At 40.4% G+C, this 22,337-nt stretch overlaps 1 protein-coding gene across 15 annotated transcripts in view; it reads right to left on the reverse strand.

The window, feature by feature from the left end:
- ate1 (arginyltransferase 1) overlaps positions 1–22,337 on the reverse strand; it is a 230,894-nt gene that overhangs the window by 72,498 nt on the left and 136,059 nt on the right. For 14 of the 15 annotated variants that reach the window (XM_087998915.1, XM_043712693.2, XM_087998918.1 and 11 more), the window contains one exon: positions 19,247–19,346. The exons of the other annotated variant lie outside the window; for it this stretch is intronic. In XM_087998915.1, the coding sequence (XP_087855041.1) occupies positions 19,247–19,346 (100 nt within the window). The remainder of the gene's footprint in view (positions 1–19,246; positions 19,347–22,337) is intronic. 15 annotated transcript variants of the gene reach the window in all.

Genomic DNA, 22,337 nt, shown 5'->3' on the forward strand with positions numbered 1-22,337 from the left:
CAAGCTCTGACCTCTGAGCCAGAGGTGATGACAGGGTGGTCTTCACTGACTGAAATTAGAGGGGGAACATTGTCAGCATTTTTGTAGTTTGAATACTATTGTGGAGGGTGGGTAGTGATATGCATTGTCAGGGGTGAATCGATGGTGAATAACCTTCTGACGTGAATCACTGCACTATGGGAGGTGGATGAGATAAAATGTTTATGTAGGTACAGGATCACTGCATTGTGAGAGGTGGATGAGGTAAATGTCTGTGTAGGTATAGCGCATCTAGCCCAATACTCTCACATAAAGGTCAGTGTTAGAATATTTTCAAATATTTAACATCAGTGTTGATGAGTTGGAGTTTGATCTGTGGACACTATGACAAATCAAGAAGAAGGACAAGTGCCTGAACAAGGTGTCTGGAGATAGGCTTAATTACCCATCTACAGATTAATTACATTAAATTTAGTTCACGGTCAGGAACAGGAGGATGTACTTGAGGCAAATGTGGGGAGCCAGAGTGTAGCTTAGGAACAGCCTTAGCCAAAGCCCTTTTCTAATAGATACGAGGACCTTGCTCCCATTGTGGATGAGGGGACAGACTACAGGGAGGGTGACTGAACTGACCACCACCCTGTAGTCAAGATTGCCATTTAAATGGGAGGAGAAAAGAGAAATGTAGTGGAAATAGGGAATAGCAGAGTTAGGGGAATAAATACTGCCCTGTGCAGCAAACACAAAAAATGCCAAAGGCTGTGTTATGAACCTGATGCCTAGCTTCAAGATAACTCTTCTGGGTTGGACAGGAACTTGTGAGTAGCAGGGAAAGCATCAGTTGTCATCTTCCACATAGATACCAAGGACATAGGTAGGACTAGGAAAGAGGTTCAAGTTGCAGTCCGTGGTTTGGAGGAGAAGAAATGCACTAAATCCTCGCTACCCACGAGTGATAGAGCCATGGACACCAAAAAACATGGACACCAAAAAACAAAGTCTACTCCTCCATGCACCCAATACAAGCCAAATGAAACAGAAACATGCCCTAAAAGAGTTTTTTTTTTAAATTAAAAGATTTAAGTAAACATGTTTAAAAACAATAAGTTACCTAAAATGACAGGGTTCAGAAAAGATTTACCAGGATGTTGCAGGAACTAAAGGCTTGAGTTATAGGGATAGGTTAGACAATTTTCACATGAGTATAGGGAGTGACGCCTAATAGAGATTTATAAAATCATGAGGGGCATACAGAAGGTGAATAGCAAAGGTCTTTTCCCTAGGGTGGGTTGAGTTCAAAACTGGGGGCATATTTTTAAACTGAGTGGAAAAGGATTTACAAGGGACATGAGGGGTAACATTTTCACACAGAGGGTGGTTCGCACATGGAATAATCTGCCCGAGGAAGTGGTAGGTGCAGGTACATGTACAAAATTTAAAAGGCATTTGGATGGGTGCATAAATAGGAAAGGTTTACGAGGGATATGCAAAAATGCAGGGAAGTGGCACTAGTTTTAGTTTCGGAAATTTGATCAGCATGAACGATTTGGACCCAAGGGTCTGTTTCCATGCTGTTTGACTCTACAAGAACAATACAAAAGATATAGTGCTGCACAGTATGCATTACAGAAAGTAATCATAAACATACACAGAACCTTTAATAGAGCACCTAGTACAATAAGTCAATGAGATGAAAAGCATCATGGATAATATTTAAGAAACTTTGACCTAATAATGACCTGACAAATGGATCTTGTCAGTTATGAGCATCCACTCTTCGGAGGTATTCCAGCTCTTTAGCGCTGACTTTTCAAATAGACATCACAAGTACACCTATCTGCTACCACTCTTTGGATTGACCTTGTAACCTATCAAGAGGACTTCATGAGTACATGGATGCACTCATAATAATCCTTAAATTCTGGAAAAATTCCACAGGATTAAAAAACTACCAATGCAACACCATTATTCAAATAGGGAGGGAGACAAGAAACAGATAACCAAAGGCCAATTAACTTCGTGTCTGTCATTAGCAAGATAATGTATTATAATAGATTTAACAGCATAGTATTTAGAAATACATGATATAACTAAGCAGAGTCAACATAGCTTCATGAAGGGAAAATTATGTCTGGCAAATTTATTACAGTTCTTTGAGCTGGAAACAATAAGAATCAATAAAGGGGAACCAGTAGATTAATATACTTAGATTTCTAAACTGTTTTTTGTAAGTAGCCTACATAAGGCTACTTAATAATTGACGAGCCATGGCATTGAGGTTGTATATTAGGATGATTAAAGAATTAGCAAATTAATAGAAGACAGCAAGATGGCATAACGGGGGCATGTTCAGGATGGCAACCTGTAACATGTGGTGTGCCCATAGTGATCACTCTTTGGGCCAGAATTATTTACAACATATAATCATGCTATGTTCTATATTCTATGATTTGGATGATGGAATGTACTATTGTCAAGTTCGTGGCTGACACAAAAATAGGTGAGAAAGCAAGTAGTGAGAATGTTTCTGTCTGCAAAGGGCGATAGACAGATTAAGTGATTGAGCAAAAACTTGGCAGATGGAATATCATGTGGAAATATGTGAGGATGTGTACTTTGATAGGAAGAATAAAAGAGTTAATTATTAATAAATGAGGAAAGATTGCAGAAACCTGCAGCAGAGAGGGATTTTGGGGTCTTTCTACATATATCACAGAAAGATGGCATTTCAAGGTCAGAGGGTAATAGGAAATGCTACTGGGCCTTTGGCCTTCAAAACAGAGAGAATGGAGTAGAAGAATAGGGTAGTCTTGCTAAAACTGTACTAGGCACCAATCAGACCACATCTGGATTCTTGTGAACAGCTCTGTTCCTCTTATTTAAGGAAACATATACTGGCATTGGAGATAGACCAGGTAAGAGCTGAAAATGTGTTGCTGGAAAAGCACAGGGAACAAGAGAATCGACGTTCCGGGCATAAGCCCTTCTTCAGGAATGAGGAAAGTTTGTCCAGCAGGCTAAGATAAAAGGTAGGGAGGAGGGACGGGGGAGGGGCGTCGGAAATGTGATAGGTGGAGAGAGGTCAAGGTGAGGGTGATAGGTCAGACTGGGGTGGGGGCGGAGAGGCCGGGAAGAAGATTGCAGGTTAGGAAGGCGGTGCTGAATTCGATGGATTTGACTGAGACAAGGTGGGGGGAGGGGAAATGAGGAAACTGGTGAAATCCGAGTTCATCCCTTGTGGTTGGAGGGTTCCTAGGCGGAAGATGAGGCGCTCTTCCTCCAACCGTCGTTTTGTTGTGGTCTGGCGATGGAGGAGTCCAAAGACCTGCATAGCCTTGGTGGAGTGGGAGGGGGAGTTGAAATGTTGAGCCACAGGGTGGTTGGGTTGGTTGGTCCGGGTGTCCCAGAGGTGTTTTCTGAAACGCTCCGCAAGTAGTCGGCCTGTCTCCCCAATATAGAGGAGGCCACATCGGGTGCAGAGGATGCAATAGATGATGTGTGTGGAGGTGCAGGTGAATCTGTGGCGGATATGGAAGTTTTCTTAGGGGCCTTGGAGGGAGGTGAGGGGGGAGGTGTGGGCGCAAGTCTTGCACCTCCTGCGGTTGCAGGGGAAGGTGCCGAGAGTGGAGGTTGGGTTGGTGGGGGGTGTGGATCTGACAAGGGAGTCACGGAGGGAGTGGTCTTTACGGAATGCTGATAGGGGAGGGGAGGGAAATATATCCTTGGTGGTGGGGTCCGTTTGGAGGTGGCAGAAATGACGGCGGATGATGCGCTGTACATGGAGATTGGTGGGGTGGTAGGTGAGGACCAGTGGGGTTCTGTCCTGGTGGCGGTTGGAGGGGCGGGGCTCAAGGGCGGAGGAGCGGGAAGTGGAAGAGATGCGGTGGAGGGCATCGTCAACCACGTCGGGGGGGGAAATTGCGGTCCTTGAAGAAGGAGGCCATCTGGGTTGTGCGTTTTTGGAACTGGTCCTCCTGGGAGCAGATGCGGCGGAGTCGAAGGAATTGGGAGAATGGGATGGCGTTTTTACAGGGGGCAGGGTGGGAGGAGGTGTAGTCCAGGTAGCTGTGGGAGTCGGTCGGTTTGTAGTAGATGTCAGTGTTAATTTGGTCGCCTGAGATAGAAATAGAAAGGTCGAGGAAGGGGAGGGAGGAATCTGAGACTGTCCAGGTGAATTTGAGGTCGGGGTGGAAGGTGTTGGTGAAGTGGATGAACTGTTCAACCTCCTCGTGGGAGCACGAGGCGGCGCCGATACAGTCATCGATGTAGCGGAGGAAAAGGTGGGGGGTGGAGCCAGTGTAGTTGCGGAAGATGGACTGTTCCACATATCCTACGAAGAGGCAGGCATAGCTGGGGCCCATGCGGGTGCCCATGGCTACTCCTTTCGTTTGGAGGAAAGAGAAGTTGTTCAGGGTGAGGACCAGTTCAGTCAGTCGAAGGAGGGTGTCAGTGGAAGGGTACTGGTCGGTACGGCGGGAAAGGAAGAAGCGGAGGGCTTTGAGTCCTTCGTGATGGGGGATGGAGGTGTACAGGGACTGGATGTCCATGGTGAAAGTAAGGTGTTGGGGACCGGGGAAGCGAAAATCATGGAGCAGGTGGAGGGCATGGGTGGTATCCCGAACGTAGGTGGGGAGTTCTTGGACTAAGGGGGACAGGACGGTGTCAAGGTATGCGGAGATGAGTTCGGTGGGGCAGGAGCAGGCGGAGACAATGGGTCGGCCGGGGCAGTCAGGTTTGTGGATTTTGGGCAGGAGGTAGAAGCGGGCGGTACGGGGTTGTGGGACTATGAGGTTGGAGGTGGTGGATGGGAGATCCCCCGAGGTGATGAGGTTATGGACGGTCTGGGAGATGATGGTTTGGTGGTGGGGGGTGGGGTCATGGTCAAGGGGGCAGTAGGAGGAGGTATCTGCGAGCTGCCGTTTGACCTCAGCGTGTAGAGGTCGGTGCGCCAAACTACTACCGCGCCTCCCTTGTCTGCTGGTTTGATAGTGAGGTGGGGGTTCCAACGGAGGGAGTGGAGGGCTGCGCGTTCCGAGGGTGAGAGTGGGTGAGAGGGGTGGGGGAGTTCAGGTGGCGGTTAATATCGCGGCGGCAGTTGGCTATGAAGAGGTCGAGGGCAGGTAGGAGGCCAGCACGGGGTGTCCAGGTGGATGGGGTGTGTTGGAGGTGGGAGAAGGGGTCGTCAGAGGGTGGGCGAGAGTCTTGGTTAAAGAAGTAGGCACGGAGGCGAAGGCGGCGAAAGAATTGTTCGATGTCACGCCGCGTGTTGTACTCATTAATCCGAGAGCGTAGGGGAATGAAGGTGAGGCCTCTGCTGAGGACTGATCTTTCATCCTCAGAGAGGGGTAAGTCTGGAGGGATAGACCAGGTAAGGTTGACTTGATTGATTTTGAGTTTGAGAGATTCTCTTTTGAGACGAGGTTGAGTAGGTTGGCATTGTACTCATCGGAACTGAGTAAAATAAGAAGAGAATATAAGGACATAAGAAGTAGGAGCATGAGTAGGCAATTCAGACCCGGAGCCTAATGAGATATAACTGGCACGTAAGATTGAGAGGGTAGATGTTTCCTTTTCTGGGAGAATCTCAGATCATAGGGCATAATCTCAGAGTAAGGGATTGCCCATTTAAGACAAAGGTTGAGGATTTAGTAATATGTAATAAGGTAGGATTAATAAGAGATCTGTAGTTAAGGATCATCTATGTTAAGGGATCACAAAATGTGCTAGTGTCATTGGAAGATCCAGGCCAACATTTCAATTAATGACCATTTAATCAGAAAGGATAAAAGAAAGATAAAGATCTGAAATAATAACTCTCCACATCTATTACCAGACCTGACCAGCATCATCTGCTTTTATTTCACATTTATGACACCCATAGTATTTTGCTTAAGGCTGATTACTGGGTATAATTCAAGTGTTTCAATATTCTAATACATTTACACAAATGTAAAACATTAAAATGTATTTTAATATTATAATTGTTCAAAAGATACAAAATCAATTACATGCTAATTTTATGAGGAAACATGTTAAATCTTCCAGAATTTAATTGGGCATTGTTTACTTATTTTTCATAAACTGTAAAAACCTTGGATTAAATTCCAGCATTTTTTTTTTCAACATGAACCCGCTCAAAATTAATTCCCTTATAAAAAGTTATAAATTCACACATTTGTAAACTGAAGCAACTTGAGAATTTGATTGACAAAAAAAGTACAAATAAAATTTGTTCACAGAGGGTCACCATTTGCTTTATGTATATCAAATGTATGAGGATATGCAATGGAAAAATAAACCCACTATAGAAGGGATAATTAGTAGGCACTATATATTTATCCTTTGGCAAACACTTTAACAACGTCATATAACTTATTAGCCCAAACGGCTTGAAGGCACTGAACTTATTGGTCGCGGGCAGACTTCTGGAGTGAATCAAAAGTTGGCTCAGTCAGAAGAAACAAAAAGAACCTTTAATGCATCAGACTGTAAGAAAATGATTCGTAGAGTATCATCATAAGTTACATTGTGTACAAATGATTTGAAATGGAAAAACAAAACTATAAACAATAACACAGCAGGAGTACAGCAAATATCAGGAATAAACATAACAAAGTAAATAGAAGGGATTGGAATCACTTAGCGAATGAACAGAAGGTCAGAAGAGGCTGTGCAAGGATATTGAGTAAGGCAACAAAGATTTTGTTCAGGGGAACATAAGATGAGAATGATCAGAAACAATCCTGTAAATTCCGATACAATCTCTTATAACACCAATCATAATAAATGAACAAATTGAGATCATCAACATTCACCACCAATCAGAAACTTAACTGGACCTGCTAAATAATTATTCTTGCTACAAAAACTGAATGTTCTGCAACAAGTAACTCACCTCCGAATCTGATGACAAGAGACGTTGACATACAATCAAGAGTATGAAGAAAAACACTATTTGCCTGGATAGATGCAGCTCCAATAACACACAAACCTACAACCTTTGAGGTTGAAAGCTATGTACTTGATTAACACCCCACTTATCACTTCAAACATTCACTCCTAACACAAAATGGCTAAAGTTACTATGCAGCAATCCAAGAGGGTCTCCCAAACCCCCTGATTTCTACTGTCTACAAGGACGAGTGCAGCAAACATCTGGGAGTACCACCAGGTCGAAATTTGCCGCAAAGTTAGATGAGTGTTGCAGAGTCAAAATCCTGGAATATTCTCCCTAACAGCATTTTCTAATAGATATTCAAATTACTAATAGGAGTATTTTCAGCATATGGACAGAAATGGTTCAAATTATCAGCTCACTATCACCTTTTCAACAGTAGTTAGATATGGGCAAGAAACATTGCCCTTGCCAGTGAAGCCGACCTTGTGAATGAAAATGTCCAACTTCAGGTAAACACAGTATCTTAACTTCTCTTAATTGTGGCAAAATAACACAAACTTCAACCCACAAAGGTATTTCTTTTGAATTTATCATAAGTCTGATAAATTACTACCTTTTTATCTGAGCTATCTATACCTCTAAGAAGGATCAATCAAATTTAATGTTCTTTTAATACAAGCATCTCTTTGTTCCTTCTGAATGATGTATCCTGTGTCTTGTTGCAATCAGAATGTCAATATTGAAGTTAAGTGTGCAACATCTTAGTTTCTCATTATTTTATGTAAAGTTGATTTAACATAATCATCTGTATGCTAGAATACTTCACTGAAGAACTTTTGTATTATTATTTTTTGTCAACTGTAACAAATGAAGACCACAAAAATGAATTTGCTGAATTTAAAGTGATCTACTTTTGCACCAATTCCATTGTTTCACAACAAAAAAAACTAAATATTCCAGAAATCAATTGAAATAATATTATTGGGAACAAGGCAAAATCATGGTAAGTTACATTATTCAACCCACTTAACTCGAAAGATCTGCACAATTCGACCTTCTATTTAGTGGGAGGTCGTCAAGCTAAAGCTTTAAAGTCTGTTTCTCACAACGTATCATTCCACATTTGCTGCCTGGCCTGTTGAGTGTTTCCAGTATTTTTTTCCTTCTGTACCATTTCATTTAGAACTGCTCCATTATCAACACTAATGTAAGTAGTAAATCTAGAACGCAAAACCTCAAGATGATACTTCTTTTTGCTTCAAATTGTGTTCAAAATATGTTTCAAAGACAAATCATTCTGAACACTGCAGCTTTTATGGATTTTACACAAACATTGCCTGCATCAGCTAAACAATGGAAAATATTGACCCTAGTTCTCCTGTTAAGTCATTTCACTGCAGTCCAAGCGACATTCTGCTTGGCTGCACTATCTGGAAACTACATTGAGACATTGTTTCTTTTTGCCATAGATGACATTTCACCATATCAGACCTCACTGATTTTACAGTGCTAGTCTGTAAGCAATCACCTTATTAAAATAAAAGAGACTGTTTTGTTAGGTTTGATGTCAGCAGAAAGTGCTCTTTTTTTATTATTCCCAAAGTTAATAGCCTTTTGGGCAGAGATTATTGCTTTTGTGTAGAGCCCTTAAAACAGTTCAAGGAACATTTCAGCTGTTATGTTTCCTCATGAAAGAGATACAAAGTAGATTTTTTTTGGGGTGAAAATAAATCTCACGCCTGACATCGTGCCAGCACATTAGTTTCTTCAGTGATAACATGCTTTTACAAACTTTTAAATTTGAGGCATATCCAAAGCAAACTGTGACTTATGACTTGATGGAACCACAATTTACGAACGATTAATCTCTCTTGTGTAGAATTCATGGACTTGTTCCTCCTTAATAGAATCAACGAACAGCAAGAGCTGCAAAAGCAATAGGTCCCATTATCCTGTTGTATCCCAACAACCCTGCAATTATTTTCTCTTCATGTGCTTTTCCATATATCTTTTGAAAACCATGACTGAAATTATCTCCACCATACGCAGGAAGCCCATTCCATATCCTGTGCAAAAAAAAATTTCTTGATGCCTCAGTTGGTTCTTCTGCCACGTAATTTACATTGGTGTCTGAAATAACTACACAAATCTGGTCGCCAAGTCATCCTTTATTTACATGAGTATATTATTTGACAGTGGTCCGGCTTTCTCAGAGTGAACAGAATCCCTGACACTCCTGTTTCTATCCATTAGCCAGGGCTCCCTGATTGGACCAGGTTAACAGCCCCAATCAGGGAACTCATATTCCACGAGGTCCACTACAAAAGGTGACAGGAGAAAGTTTAAAAAGGACATGACAGGCAACATTATTTTACACAGAGACTGGTTTTGTATGTGGAATGAACTGTCAGAGAAAGTGGTGGATGCAGGTAGTTACAACGCTTAAAATACATTTGGATAGTTTCATGAATAGGAAAGATCTGGAGGAATATGGGCCAAACTGGTGAGATTAGCTGAATTTGGGAACATGGTCAGTGTGGACAGGTTCGACTGAAAGGTCTGTTTCCATACTGTGTTATTCTACTACATAACACAATGATGGGAGACTTACATTGACATTCAGAGTAGGCAATTAGTGCAAAAAAAAGGCAAAAATGGATATTGAAAGTATCAATGATAAAAGCAGACATATTGCAGAGGGTGGATATCTTTGGGAAAGGCATTCTTGAAATAATTGGATGGAATTCAAATACTTCTTGATTAAAGTCGATGAAACTTTCTTTCAAATGATTTGGTTATATTATATTATTTTTAACTGCATTTAGATCACGAGGGGAATAAGTGTTTTCGTAATTTCATTATATTTACATGTGTCTGTTGTGTGTTGAGCAATTTAGTTCATGTCTTCCAGCATCTTAAAATCTAGATCTGAAGATCATAGTTTACCAAGAGCTACAATTGCAAATGGTATATCTCTGTATAGTCTAAAGGATTTTGGTGTTATTTTACATAATTTTGAAACAAGCCGTAGAATTAATTTTTATTTAAAATTTCAGATCATCACTGTTAGCTGTAACTTAGAAAGAACTGATGAATTCGAACTTGATTTTGAACTTTGATTAAAGTTTCACTTTGAATTCAGAAACAGAGGAGAAAAGTAGTGTCTACTTTTCTAGAAGGCATTTTTAATCCAAATACTTCAACTGAGGGTAAAGTGTAAATTGTTATATGCAATTGTCAACAATAAACACTGACATATCCAGTATTAAGGTAGTAATGAGAGGTAGTAGACATTAGTAAGAAGAATATTGAGGCCATGTACTCCTCGTAAAGAGTGACATACATTCATAAATATAGGGTAGCGATTTTTAAGATTTGTAGCTCAGTTTAATGATATGAATGTAAGTTAGCTCACTGAGCTGGAAGGTTTGGTTTTCAGACGTTTCACCATCATGACTAGGTAACATCATCAGTGAGAGCCTCCAATGAAGCACTTCACCAGAGGCTCTCACTGATGATGTTACCTTGTCAAGGTGACGAAACGTCTGAAAACAAACCTACTAGCTCAGCAAGCTAATTTAGATCCATAAGTATAGATTGTCCTACTATAACACATGTTTCGTTAATGTGAATTTGCTAAAACACAATTGGCGAATTGAGGACACTGTTTCTACAGCAGTTTTAAAGCATGTATTGACTATAACACAATTCTGGCCCCATTAGTTTAAATAAGTGCTGCTATTATGCGATTTTCTTATAACATGGATTTGCACAAGAATGGAATCATTGTGTTCTAGCAGAACCAACTGTAATGAAAAGTATCAATGTAAGTTGGTCAGAGTATTGAGTACAGGAGTTGGGAGGTCATGTTGTGGCTATACAGGACATTGGTTAGGCCACTGTTGGAATATTGCGTGCAATTCTGGTCTCCATCCTATCGGAAAGATGTTGTGAAACTTGAAAGGGTTCAGAAAAGATTTACAAGGATGTTGCCAGGGTTGGAGGATCTGAGCTACAGGGAGAGGCTGAACAGGCTGGGGTTGTTTTCCCTGGAGCGCCAGAGGCTGAGGGGTGACCTTATAGAGGTTTACAAAATTATGAAGGGCATGGATAGGATAAATAGGCAAAGTCTTTTCCCTGGGGTTGGGGAGTCCAGAACTAGAGGGCATAGGTTTAGGGTGAGAGGGGAAAGATATAAAAGAGACCTAAGGGGCAACTTTTTCACGCAGAGAGTGGTATGTGTATGGAATGAGCTGCCAGAGGATGTGGTGGAGGCTGGTACAATTGCAACATTTAAGAGGCATTTGGATGGGTATATGAATAGGAAGGGTTTGGAGGGATATGGGCTGGGTGCTGGCAGGTGGGACTAGATTGGGTTGGGATATCTGATCGGCATGGACGGGTTGGACCGAAGGGTCTGTTTCCATGCTGCACATCTCTATAACTCTATGACTCTAAGTTAGCAACGATGAGGAGTACAACCAAATCGCTGGAGTTCATCTCCACCAGCACAGAATTGAAACATGAAGAAGTTATGGAAAACCCGTGCAGAACATTGCTGAAGCCAACACAATGAATAATTAGTACTGGTTCCTAAATTTCAAAAAGCTACATGGACACTGTGAAAAATGCAAAGTTGATAACAGGACCAGGCACTTATTCTGATCAGGAAGAGGCTCAACAAGTTGAAGCAACTTTACAGAAGTTTTTAAATTCCAAATGCGTTGAAAAGAGTAGATGTTTCTATTTGTTTGGGAGGCAGACCCAAAACTAAGAATGCTACTTACACAACGGTCATTTAGAAACCCAATAAAGAATTCAGGATAAATTTCTTTTTCTAGTCACTGGTTAGAAGGTGGAACCTGCTACATCACAGAGTAACTGAGAGAAATGACATTGTTAAATCATGTGATAAATGCATAAAAGAAAATACCAGATAGGATAACACGTAAGGTGGAGGAGTTAAAGTGCTGTAAATCCTATATGACTCAAGTAATGTTTGTGAACAAGAAACACGTCACCACAAAAAAAAGGTTAAAAACAGGATATTGAGAAGATTATTAGAACTAAAGCTGATAAGTCTCCAGGACCTGATGGACATTGTATTAGGGTTAAACGGTTGCTAAGGTAGATGCAATGGACTTTATTTTCCAAAATTTCGTAGAGTCTGGAAAGGTCCCCAAACAAAGCCGAAAATGTAACTCTTCTATTAATCACTTGGATGAAGTGCCTGAATAAATCATTGCCAAATTTGCTGATGGCACAAAAATAGGTAAGAAGCAGCGTAAGAATTTTGGAAGGGATATAGATAGGTTAAGTGAGTGGACAACGAATTGGCTGACAGACAGACTAGACATGGGCAAATATGAACTTGTCCAATTTGGCACAGAGTAGAAAAAAAACATATTATGAAATGGAGCAAGACTGGAATTCTGTAGTACAGAGAAATCCAAGTTTCCTAGCACACAAATACACTATGTTCAACAAGCCGGAATCTAACCATCATCTTTGACGTTCAGGAACATTACTATCTCTGAGTCCCCTATTATCAACATCCTGGAGACTACCATTGATCAAAAGCTTAACTGGATTAAACTGCGGCTACATTGGACACGTTCCTGAAAATAGCCGTAGGAAAAGCTCTGGCATTTACCCTCTTCCTGGTCCCTTTCAACACATCATCCTGAGTTGGAACTGCGTTGCCATTCTTGCACTGTCATTGTAGGGGTATTTGCACCAAGAAGTTCAAGAAGATGGTTCTCCACCATCTTTTTCAGGACAATTAGGGCTAAGCAACAAATGCTAATCTTACCGATGACATTCATGTCACAAATTATTTTTTAAAAGTGTCTCTCTCAACCCCTACCCTCAAGCTATGGAGCTGATAATAACTTTCCTAGCTCCTGTTAAAATAATCAATTAAAATGGCATAATTTAAATTATTTTCACCTTTAAATCTGCCACTTGCTACTGGAAGTGGAAAATTTGGAATGGAACTATTGCCTCTTAAATGCATCAATGTGTTACAATAGCTGCCCATCTAATTTCCCAGTTTCCAGAACCATGAAGAGCAGATAGCAGCATTGGTCACTCGTAAGACACTCTCAAGTTGCTATATAAACACAGTTTAAAACACATGACTCCTTTTGGCATTAATGCTATGATTGTGCAATATGGTATTCAGAATATTAAAATTCAATTTTGGAAGAGTTCAGATTTTTACTTAAAGCATATAATTATTCAACAGTACACCTCAACTGGTGTATGTTTTCGCTGTTTTTGTTTGCAACTCAAAACAATTGAAAAACTTTCTATGTTTGCTGGCTATATATTATTACATTCTCTAGTATGCATTTACGTCCTGAATAAAAGCTCAAGTCATAATGCCAATGCAGATGACACCACATGTGGTACTGGAAATCTGACAAAATATTGAAATACAACTTGATATGCCATTAGGTGTTTTCTTCTACAAGAAAAATCTGCAAAAGTAGAGGATAAAACATCCACTATGATACATAAATACTTTGGTACATACCATGTAATTAATATTTTAGAAATAAATAGCAAATGTTTAATTCAAGCCAAAGCAAGACTTAATTACTTAATACATCACATACCATACTGTACTATATGCATACAGCTAAGTGAATAAAATGTAAAACTGACTTTGTTCACATTGGATTAAAAAGTCTGAAAATAGACAAATTATCACCTCACATTTGTGTAATGGGATGGCACCTGGAAATGAGGTATAAAGTCTACTGAGTCAGTATGGGTGGAATTCAGAAACAGGAAAGAAGCGATCACTTTGTTGGGAGTTTTCTATAGGCTTTCCCACTAGCAACAGAGATATGAAGGAGCAGATTGGGAGGTAGATTTTGGAAAGGTGCAGAAGTAACTGAGTTGTTGTCATGGTTGACTTTAACTTCCCTAATATTGATTGGAAACTCCTTAGTTCAAACAATTTGGATACAGCAGTTTTTGTCAGGTGTGTCTAGAAAAGATTTCTGACGCAATGTGTAGATAGGCCAAATAGAGGGGAGGCCATATTGGATTTGGTGCTTGGCAACGAACCATGCCAAGTGTCAGATCTCTCGGTGATAGTGATCACAACTCCTTGACCTTTACTATACTCATGAAGAGGGATAGGAGCAGACTGTATGGGAAAGTATTTAATTGGGGGAAGGTGAAATTACAATGCCATTAGGCAGAAACTGGGGCACCTAAATTGGGAACAGATGTTCTCAGGGAAATGCACGACACAAATGTGGAGGTTATTTAGGAAGCACTTGCTGATAGTGCTGGACAGGTTTGTCCCACTGAGGCAAGGAAGGGATGGTAGGTTGAAAGAACCTTGGGTGACAAGGGATGTGGAACATCTAGTCAAGAGGAAGAAGGAAGGTTACATAAGGTTGAGGAGGCAAGGATCAGACAGGACTTTAGAGGGTTACAAGGTAGCCTGGATGGAACTGAAGAATGAACTTAGGAGAACTAGAAGGGGGCATAAAAAATTTTAGTGGGTAGCATTAAGGAAAATCCTAAGGCGTTCTACACTTATGTGAGGAACAAGAGGATGGCCAGCGTGAGGATAGGGCTAATCATGGATAGTGGAGGGAACTTGCGCCTGGCATCGGAGGAAGTAGAGGAAGCCCTTAATGAATACTTTGCTTCAGTATTCACTACTGAGAGTGACCGTGACATTTCTGAGGACGATGTGAAACAGACTGATATGCTGGAACAGTTCGATGTTAGGAAGGGGGATGTGCTGAAAATTTTGAAAAAAATATGGATAGAGAAATCCCCTGGGCCAGATGGGATATACCCTAGGTCACTACAGGAAGCAAGGGAAGAAATTGCTGTGCATTTGACGATGACCTTCGCGTCCTCACTGTCCACTGCAGTAGTTCCAGATGATTGGAGGGTGGCAAATCTTATTCCCTTGTTCAAGAAAGGCAATAGGAAGTAACCCTGGGGATTAGAGGCCAGTCAGGCGAAGCATCAGAGAGGATTCTGACAGACAGGATTTATGATTCCTCAGAAAAGCATAGCTTGATTCGGGATGGCTTTGTGAGAGGCAGGTCATGCCTCACAAAACCTTCCTGAATTCTTTGAGGATGTGACAAAACACATTGAAGGTACAGCAGTGGATATGGTGTACGTGGATTTTAGCAAGGCATTTGATAAGGCTCCCCTTGGTAGTCTCATTCAGCAAGTAAGGAGGCATGGGATACAGGGAAATCTGCATGTCTGGATACAGAATTGGCCGATCCATAGAAGACAGAGGGTGGTGGTAGATGGAAAGTATTCAGCCTGGAGCTCAGTGATCAGTGGTATTCCACATTGATCAGTTCTGGAACCTCTGCACTTTGTGATCTTTATAAATGACTTGGATGAGGAAGTGGAAAGCTGGGTTCGTAAGTTTGCCGATGACATGAAGGTTGGTGCAGTTGTGGATAGTGTGGAGCGCGTTGTAGTTTGCAACGGGACATTGACAGGATGCAAAATTAGGCTTATAAGTGGCAAATAGAGTCCAACCTGGAAAAATGTGAAGTGATTTACTTTAGAAAGTCAAATTTAAATGTAGTTTACAGGATTAAAGGCAGGATTCTTGGCAGTGTGAAAAGAACACAGGGATCTTGGGGTCCATGTTACCACCCAAGTTGATAGGGTTGTTAAGAAGGTGTATGGTGTGTTTTCATTAGCAGTGGGATTGAGTTTAAGAGCCATGAGGTTATGCTGCAGCTCTAAAGAACCCTGGTTAGACCACACTTGGAATACTATGTTCGGTTCTGGTCGCCTCATTATAGGAAATGTGTGTAAGCTTTAGAGAGGGTGCAGAGGAGATTTACCAGGATGCTGCCTGAACTGGAGGGCATGTCTTATGAAGAAAGATTAAGCGAGGTAGAGCTTTTCTCATTGGAGCAAAGGAGGATGAGAGGTGACTTAATAGAGGTGCACAAGATGTTGACAGGCTTAGATAAAATGAATAGCTGGAGACTTTCCCTAAGGGCAGAAATGGCTATCATGAGAGGGCATAACTTTAAGGTGATTGAAGAAAGGTTTAGCGGAGATATCAGAGGTAGGTTCTTTACACAGAGTGGTGGGTGTGTGGAATGCACTGCTGCCACCAGTGGTAGTAGAGTCAGATACATTAGGGACATTTAAGTGACCCTTAGATAGGCACATGGAAGATAGCACAATGGAGGGTATACAGGTTAGTTTGACTTTAGAGTAGGACAAAAGGCCGGCACAACATTGAGGGCCAAAGGACTGTATTGTGCTGTACTGTTCTATGTTTTAAAGTGTCTTCAGAGGCACTGAAAGGACACATTCTCAACCAGTGAATGAAAGAAAGCATTGTGTGCAAACAACCTTGTGTCAACAGCAAATAATTAAAAAGAAAATGAAAGGAAGAGAAATAAAGCAATTTGTTGAATCCTGTGGTTGACTGGTAGTATTGAACTGTGCTTCCCGACCTTTGTTTTTCTTTGTTTACTCTTAATATCCATGCCTTAAATTATTTTGTGTCTTTGTTTATTTGAAAAGGGGGAATTTAAGAGATAGAATTAAGTTTAAATTAGCAATACATCTTTCCTAATTGCCACTGGTTAATTTGATTGTAATAAATAATTATTTTATCACATTTATGACAAATCTAGGAATACTGGGATTTGATTTCTACAGCACTACCCAGTGCTAAGATGAAACAAACATCATTGCGTTAAGTGTCTTTTCTGCTATACCTACTTGTGAATTAACGTTTATCACAACTCTCAGCGATGACTTACACCAAACATTCATTTACTTCACCTCACATAATTAGCAGCATAAAAAGTCCAACAACCTAATCTCTCACTTGGCACATTTGCTAGGTCTTCAACTATGACAGCCACACAAACAAACATATTTCATAACATTCAATGGCTAACTTTCTTATCTATTACAGAAAATGGTATACAATTGAATGCAACACAGTCATCTGGAGAGAAAAGGCATACCTTCATGTTCTATCGCCCAAGGGAAAGATGGTGTTAACTGTATGACAGTTCTTTTGGGTTCAGGTAGGAAAAATACTTCCAGATTCATCATCCTATAAAAGTACTGTGGATGATGGTGGTTTGAAATAAAAGTAATGTCCTGAGGAAACTCAGCAGATCTGCCAACATTTTGGAGAGAAAACCCAAGTGAACATTTTGATTCCAATACAACACTTTGAGGGGGAGGTAGAACATTATAGTTTTATGCTGTTGACAAAGGGAGAAAAGGAGCAAGTAAAACAGATGGTGAGGTGCCCAGAGCAAAAATAAATGAAATATTAGTGGTAGTTAGGAAGGAGGTACAAATTGAGATTAAGTTTTAATGGCGGGTGTGAATAAAAGAGGAGTCATCACTACTGAGATCAAACCCACGCAAACAATTCATGGTAGGTGAGTGGGGAAGCAAATGGAAGACAATGTTCAAGCTCCTAAGTTGCTGAACGCAATGTCAAGTACTGATGTCTGTAAAGTCCATAAGCAGAAAATTATGTGCCATTCCTCAAGCTTACATTGCGCTTCACTAGAACACTGCAGCAAGCCTCAGACAGAAACATTAGGATGACAGTAAGTTGATGTGTTGAAAGGCAAGCAAGCAGAAGGCTGGCGTCATTCTTACAGACAGAGCGGAGGTGTTACACAACACTACCCTTTCTACCCTTGGCTCACTGGAGGACCAGCACATCATTTATCACTTAGAAAATTTATGGCCTTCAGGACTCAAGGTTGAGTTTAGCAGTTTCAGAACACGAGCACTGCCCTCCATTGTGATTACATTCCTTTCCTACCCAGTGTCTGCCTAGCATAGGTTAACTCTCAGCAGAGTTGACCTACTTTCCACAAATCATATCTACCTTTAACACCTATTCTGCATCAAAATTCTCTCCTACTGTCACGTACAGTCCTGTTGTCTTTTGATCTGCCATCTGTTCCATTCATCTTTCCTCCCCTTTTATTAACAGTATAAGGAACATAATTTCTCAGCCATTTCAACACTATAATGGCCATAATCAATTCAAAGTTTTGTCTCTGGTTCTGTCTCCACAGATACTGCCAAACCTGCTGAATTTCCCACATTTTGTTTTTATTTCAGATCCATCCACCAGCTGATAATTTTCCTCTCCTCTTCTAGTAACTATTCTGTGGAAGTCTCTGCTTGTTCTCCTAGTCATGCTGATTCTAAAAGGAAAGCCTGTAAGGGCACCGTTGTCTACAGTCAGCAAAAGCTTGTTCAGAATGTGCTATACCTGTGTCCTTATTAAATCCCAAAACTATGGAAAGGAGAAAAATATTTGCTGAAGTAACCAGAAGAAATAAATCAGCTCAGTTTGTAGCACTCTTGCCTCTGACTCAAAGTGCTGGGTCTTGTTCCATGCCAGAAATTAAGCACAAAAATCAATGCCACCACTCCAGCGCAGTACTGAGGAAGAATTGTAATATTGAACATAAGAGATTCCAAGAAAAGCAGAATAGATACCCTGAAGGACCCTGCCCAGCATTTATCAATGAATCATTATTACAAAAAAAGATTAACAGGCCATTGTCACTGTACTATTACAAGAAGGTGGGTACAAGAAAGCAGGTTTACAACTTAAGAGTGATTGCATCAGCGTGGGTTAAATTCCTTCACCAGCTGAAGGACTCTCCTTCTCAACCTCTCCCCTGACCAGATATCTGTCTCTCTACCTAATGAGAATAGCACTACGGTCCTCTGGGACTACGGCGAATTCATCTAACTTTATGATGTTGCTGTGTGCAAACTAGCTGCTGAATTTCCAATATTACAGCTGCAGTTACACTTCAAAATATTTTGTTCATTGTTTTAATGAGTCCAGCATTCATGAAAAGTGCTGGTCAGAACATGTAGTTCCAAAAGGGAGCAGCAAATTAGTATTGCATACTGTCTGACATCATGATCTACATAATCTACATGCCTACAGTTGATGCCAAATTGGCATGAGCAGTCTTTTACCAAGGTGGCATCTAACATTCTTAGCATCAAAAGTGTGCGTCCAGCAGATGCTACCACAAGACCCTAATAGCACTGTGAACCCAAAATAGTGAGCACAGTCCAACTGCAGTTTACCTCATCCTCTGGATCACATAAGCATTTTCCTTCAAAATATCAGAAAGTTTTGGGTGAAATTGTAATTAATATTCTTAGCCAGTATTTAGTGACTTACTGTTTTTGTATAGCTGGAGAATTGCCTGCCACATATCATGAAATACATGTTGCTGCAAAATATATTCCTGTCTGTATAGTGTTGAATTCAAATAAAATATGCTTATTTATTTCTTAATAACAAGAATGAAATGACAAAACTTTAATTACCTTATACTTCATCTTAGGACATGAGTGGATATAGAAGCCCATGTAGTAATAACGGATACTGGGAGCTGTTTTCTGTAGCTGGGTCGTAAAAGCAATTTCCCTGGAACAAACAACATGTAATACTAAAATTAAAATCACTAAAAACAGCATTACGGATATCTTTGGATATATTTCTTTGAGGTTCATCATTTTAAATCTCACCCATCCTCACAGTACAAGAAGAATGGCAAACAACAAGAATATGCCAAGTTAGAAAGGGCACAGCATTCAGAAAATCATGGCAAGCTAACACTTGAAGCCCCTATTCTGTCACCATCTCCTCTCTTCAAATGCCTGATCTGAAATTCAAACAGCCTGTGATTAAAGGCTCTATTTAGCAGTTTCTGGTTAATATTCATGTGAACTATTTTAAATAAAAAGAGAGATCAGTGCCTGCCATCATTACCAGCTGGGCAAAAGACAACAAAAAAACAAGAATGAGAGCATTTTTCTCCTTTGGTTTCTAACAAGCAAACAAAGTAGTTTCTCAGACTGCAGAGGCAATTCATATGCAAATACACAACCTGCACAAGTAAAAGTACAAAGTTTCTTCTTTTTGCCAAGTCTTTGAATGCAGATTATGTACACAATTATACTGGGGGGGGGGGGGGGGGGAGAGAATGAAAAACAGTATTAATCAAGAATAATAAAGGTACAGATAGATAAAGACAAGGAAAACTGCCAATGTCCTAAAACTTAATTTTGAACTGCTGCAATCTGTTTTTGAAGTTCATTCATGACACTATATTTTACAATAAACCAAAGGAAAACAATGCTCTCATAATACTTCAAAGTTGCCGCGTGCTAAAAGCATTGAATAAAAGCATTGAGAATTTGAGTTAGAAAGGGTTAGTTCACAAGAGGTTTGGAGGGCCCAGGGAACTTCAGTATTTTCAAAACTCAGAGTTCAAATACATATTATGCTGTAATTCCTCTGGATAATCAGCTATGTAGAGTTTACAGAGCTATGACTTGGTTGATGAATTATACAAAGTTAAGTTTAATACCAAAAATCCTTTTTTTTTTGTACACATTCTATAAGAATTACTAGGTGGAAAAGAATTGGAATGGAATCAGTCCTTCCATCAACATAACATTTATGTAAATGTGTTGAGTATTTCTCATACTTTGGCTACCAGCTATTTCAAAAGGCCACTATTGAGGAGGAGATCCAACACTAGATGAGTTGCGCCAACCCAGACTCTACAAACCAACGCAGCAAGTGTTTGACAACAAAGAGCTCTGCAAATCAATGAAACGCCTCCCGTTTTGCAGTGAGACCTCAACTGTGTACTAGCAGCTCATAAATGTGCTAGAGAAATTCCACTAGCATGCCTACTTAATAAATCTCAGATTCCATGAGAGGACAGTTGAATATACACTAGCATCCTTCTTCAAGCCAGCTCTACAATACTAAGGCAAAATACTTGAAACATTAACTTTGAAGATCTGGACACAGTGTCGGTATGACTGAAAAGTATCTTCCTGTCTGGTCCTGTTTCATCAACTCTCAAATGATCCAGGGAGGACAGGGAGGAGAAAGAAAGCATGACAAAGACCCTCAAACTTTCCTTGAACAGAGTCAGCATTGACATTGCTGACTGGGAGAAGCTTGCTTCCCAATCATTTAAAATGGCAACAATTTATCCATCACGCTGTTTGATACTTATGAGTTACAATGTCTTAATGATGGATGCAGAATGGCAGCAGTGAAGGAAAGAAAAGGAAACAAGTCCTACGTTCGAGATTCAACAACTTCATGTCCCTTGTGTCCAAGGATCTAGAAACCTGCAAATCCTGAGATGTCATCCTTTATAGAGGAGCGGTTGATGAGGACAATGTCATTTTTAAAATCTTTAAGAGACTCTATAGCACAGAAACAAATGATTCTGATCAACTGGTACATGTCTGCATTTAGGGTCCACATGAGCTTCCTTCTATTTCCCTTCCTTTAACCTCATTAGCAATATTCAATCTCTTCCTCATATTTTCGTTGAGTTTCACCTTAAATGATGTTGTGAAACTTAAAAGGGTTCAGAAAAGATTCACAGGAATGTTGCCAGGGTTGGAGGGTTTGAGCTATAGGGAGTGGCTGAATAGTCTGGGGCTGTTTTCACTGAAGCGTTGGAGACTGAGGGTGACCTTTTAGAGGTTTATAAAATCGTGAGGGGCATGGATAGGGTAAATAGACAAGGTCTTTTCCCCGTTGTGGGGGAGTCCAAAACTAGAGGGCATATGTTTAAGGTGAGAGGGGCGAAGATTTAAAAGGGACCTAACGGGCAACTTTTTCACACAGAGGGTGGTGCATGAATGGAATGAGTTGCCAGAGGGAGTAGTAGAGGCTAATACAACTACAACATTTAAAAGGCATTTGGACGAGTATATTAATAGGAAGCGTTTAGGGGATTTGGGACAAATGGGACTTGGTTATGAGTTGAACTGAAGAGTCTGTTTCTGTGTTGAACATCTCTATGACTCTAACTTCCACATTCTAATCAATATTTGAATAAAACTATTCCTGAATTCCCCACTGGATTTATTTGTCACTACTTTATATTTATGACCCCTAACTTTTTAATTCTCCTAAAGCTGAAGTCTTTTCTCTATCTACAAACCCTTGACAATTTTAAAAGGCCTTTATTGAGTGACCCTTCAGCTATCTCCTTTCTAGAAAAAAGACCATTTTCTTTTTCTCTATTCCAAGCAAATCTGTTTTTCCCTCTTGTTCAAACTAGTCATGGGTTTAGTATCAGTACCTCTCATACAGTAGTTCTCAAACTGTAATGTGTAAACACTCTGAGGGTTCACAAGACCACATAAAAATACCAGCTGCCTTAACAGCGGTGTGACAGCTGTCCTAACTAGGACAGCACGTCTAAAAGAATGTTCTCAGAACAGAGCAACAATAAAAGCCTACGTTTTATACGCATTGCTAAGTGCTCTTTCTACACGTAACACACATACATGCACTTTGGAATATTACAGTATAGTCACAGGAGTAGTATGACTATTAAATCATATGATAAGCTGTCCTTCAACCAAATAAGTTGTA

Source organism: Chiloscyllium plagiosum, unplaced genomic scaffold (genome assembly GCF_037043375.1).
Source record: "Chiloscyllium plagiosum isolate Xiang-an unplaced genomic scaffold, Cpla_swu_hap1 HiC_scaffold_22, whole genome shotgun sequence".
Classification (NCBI taxonomy): Eukaryota; Metazoa; Chordata; class Chondrichthyes; order Orectolobiformes; family Hemiscylliidae; genus Chiloscyllium; species Chiloscyllium plagiosum.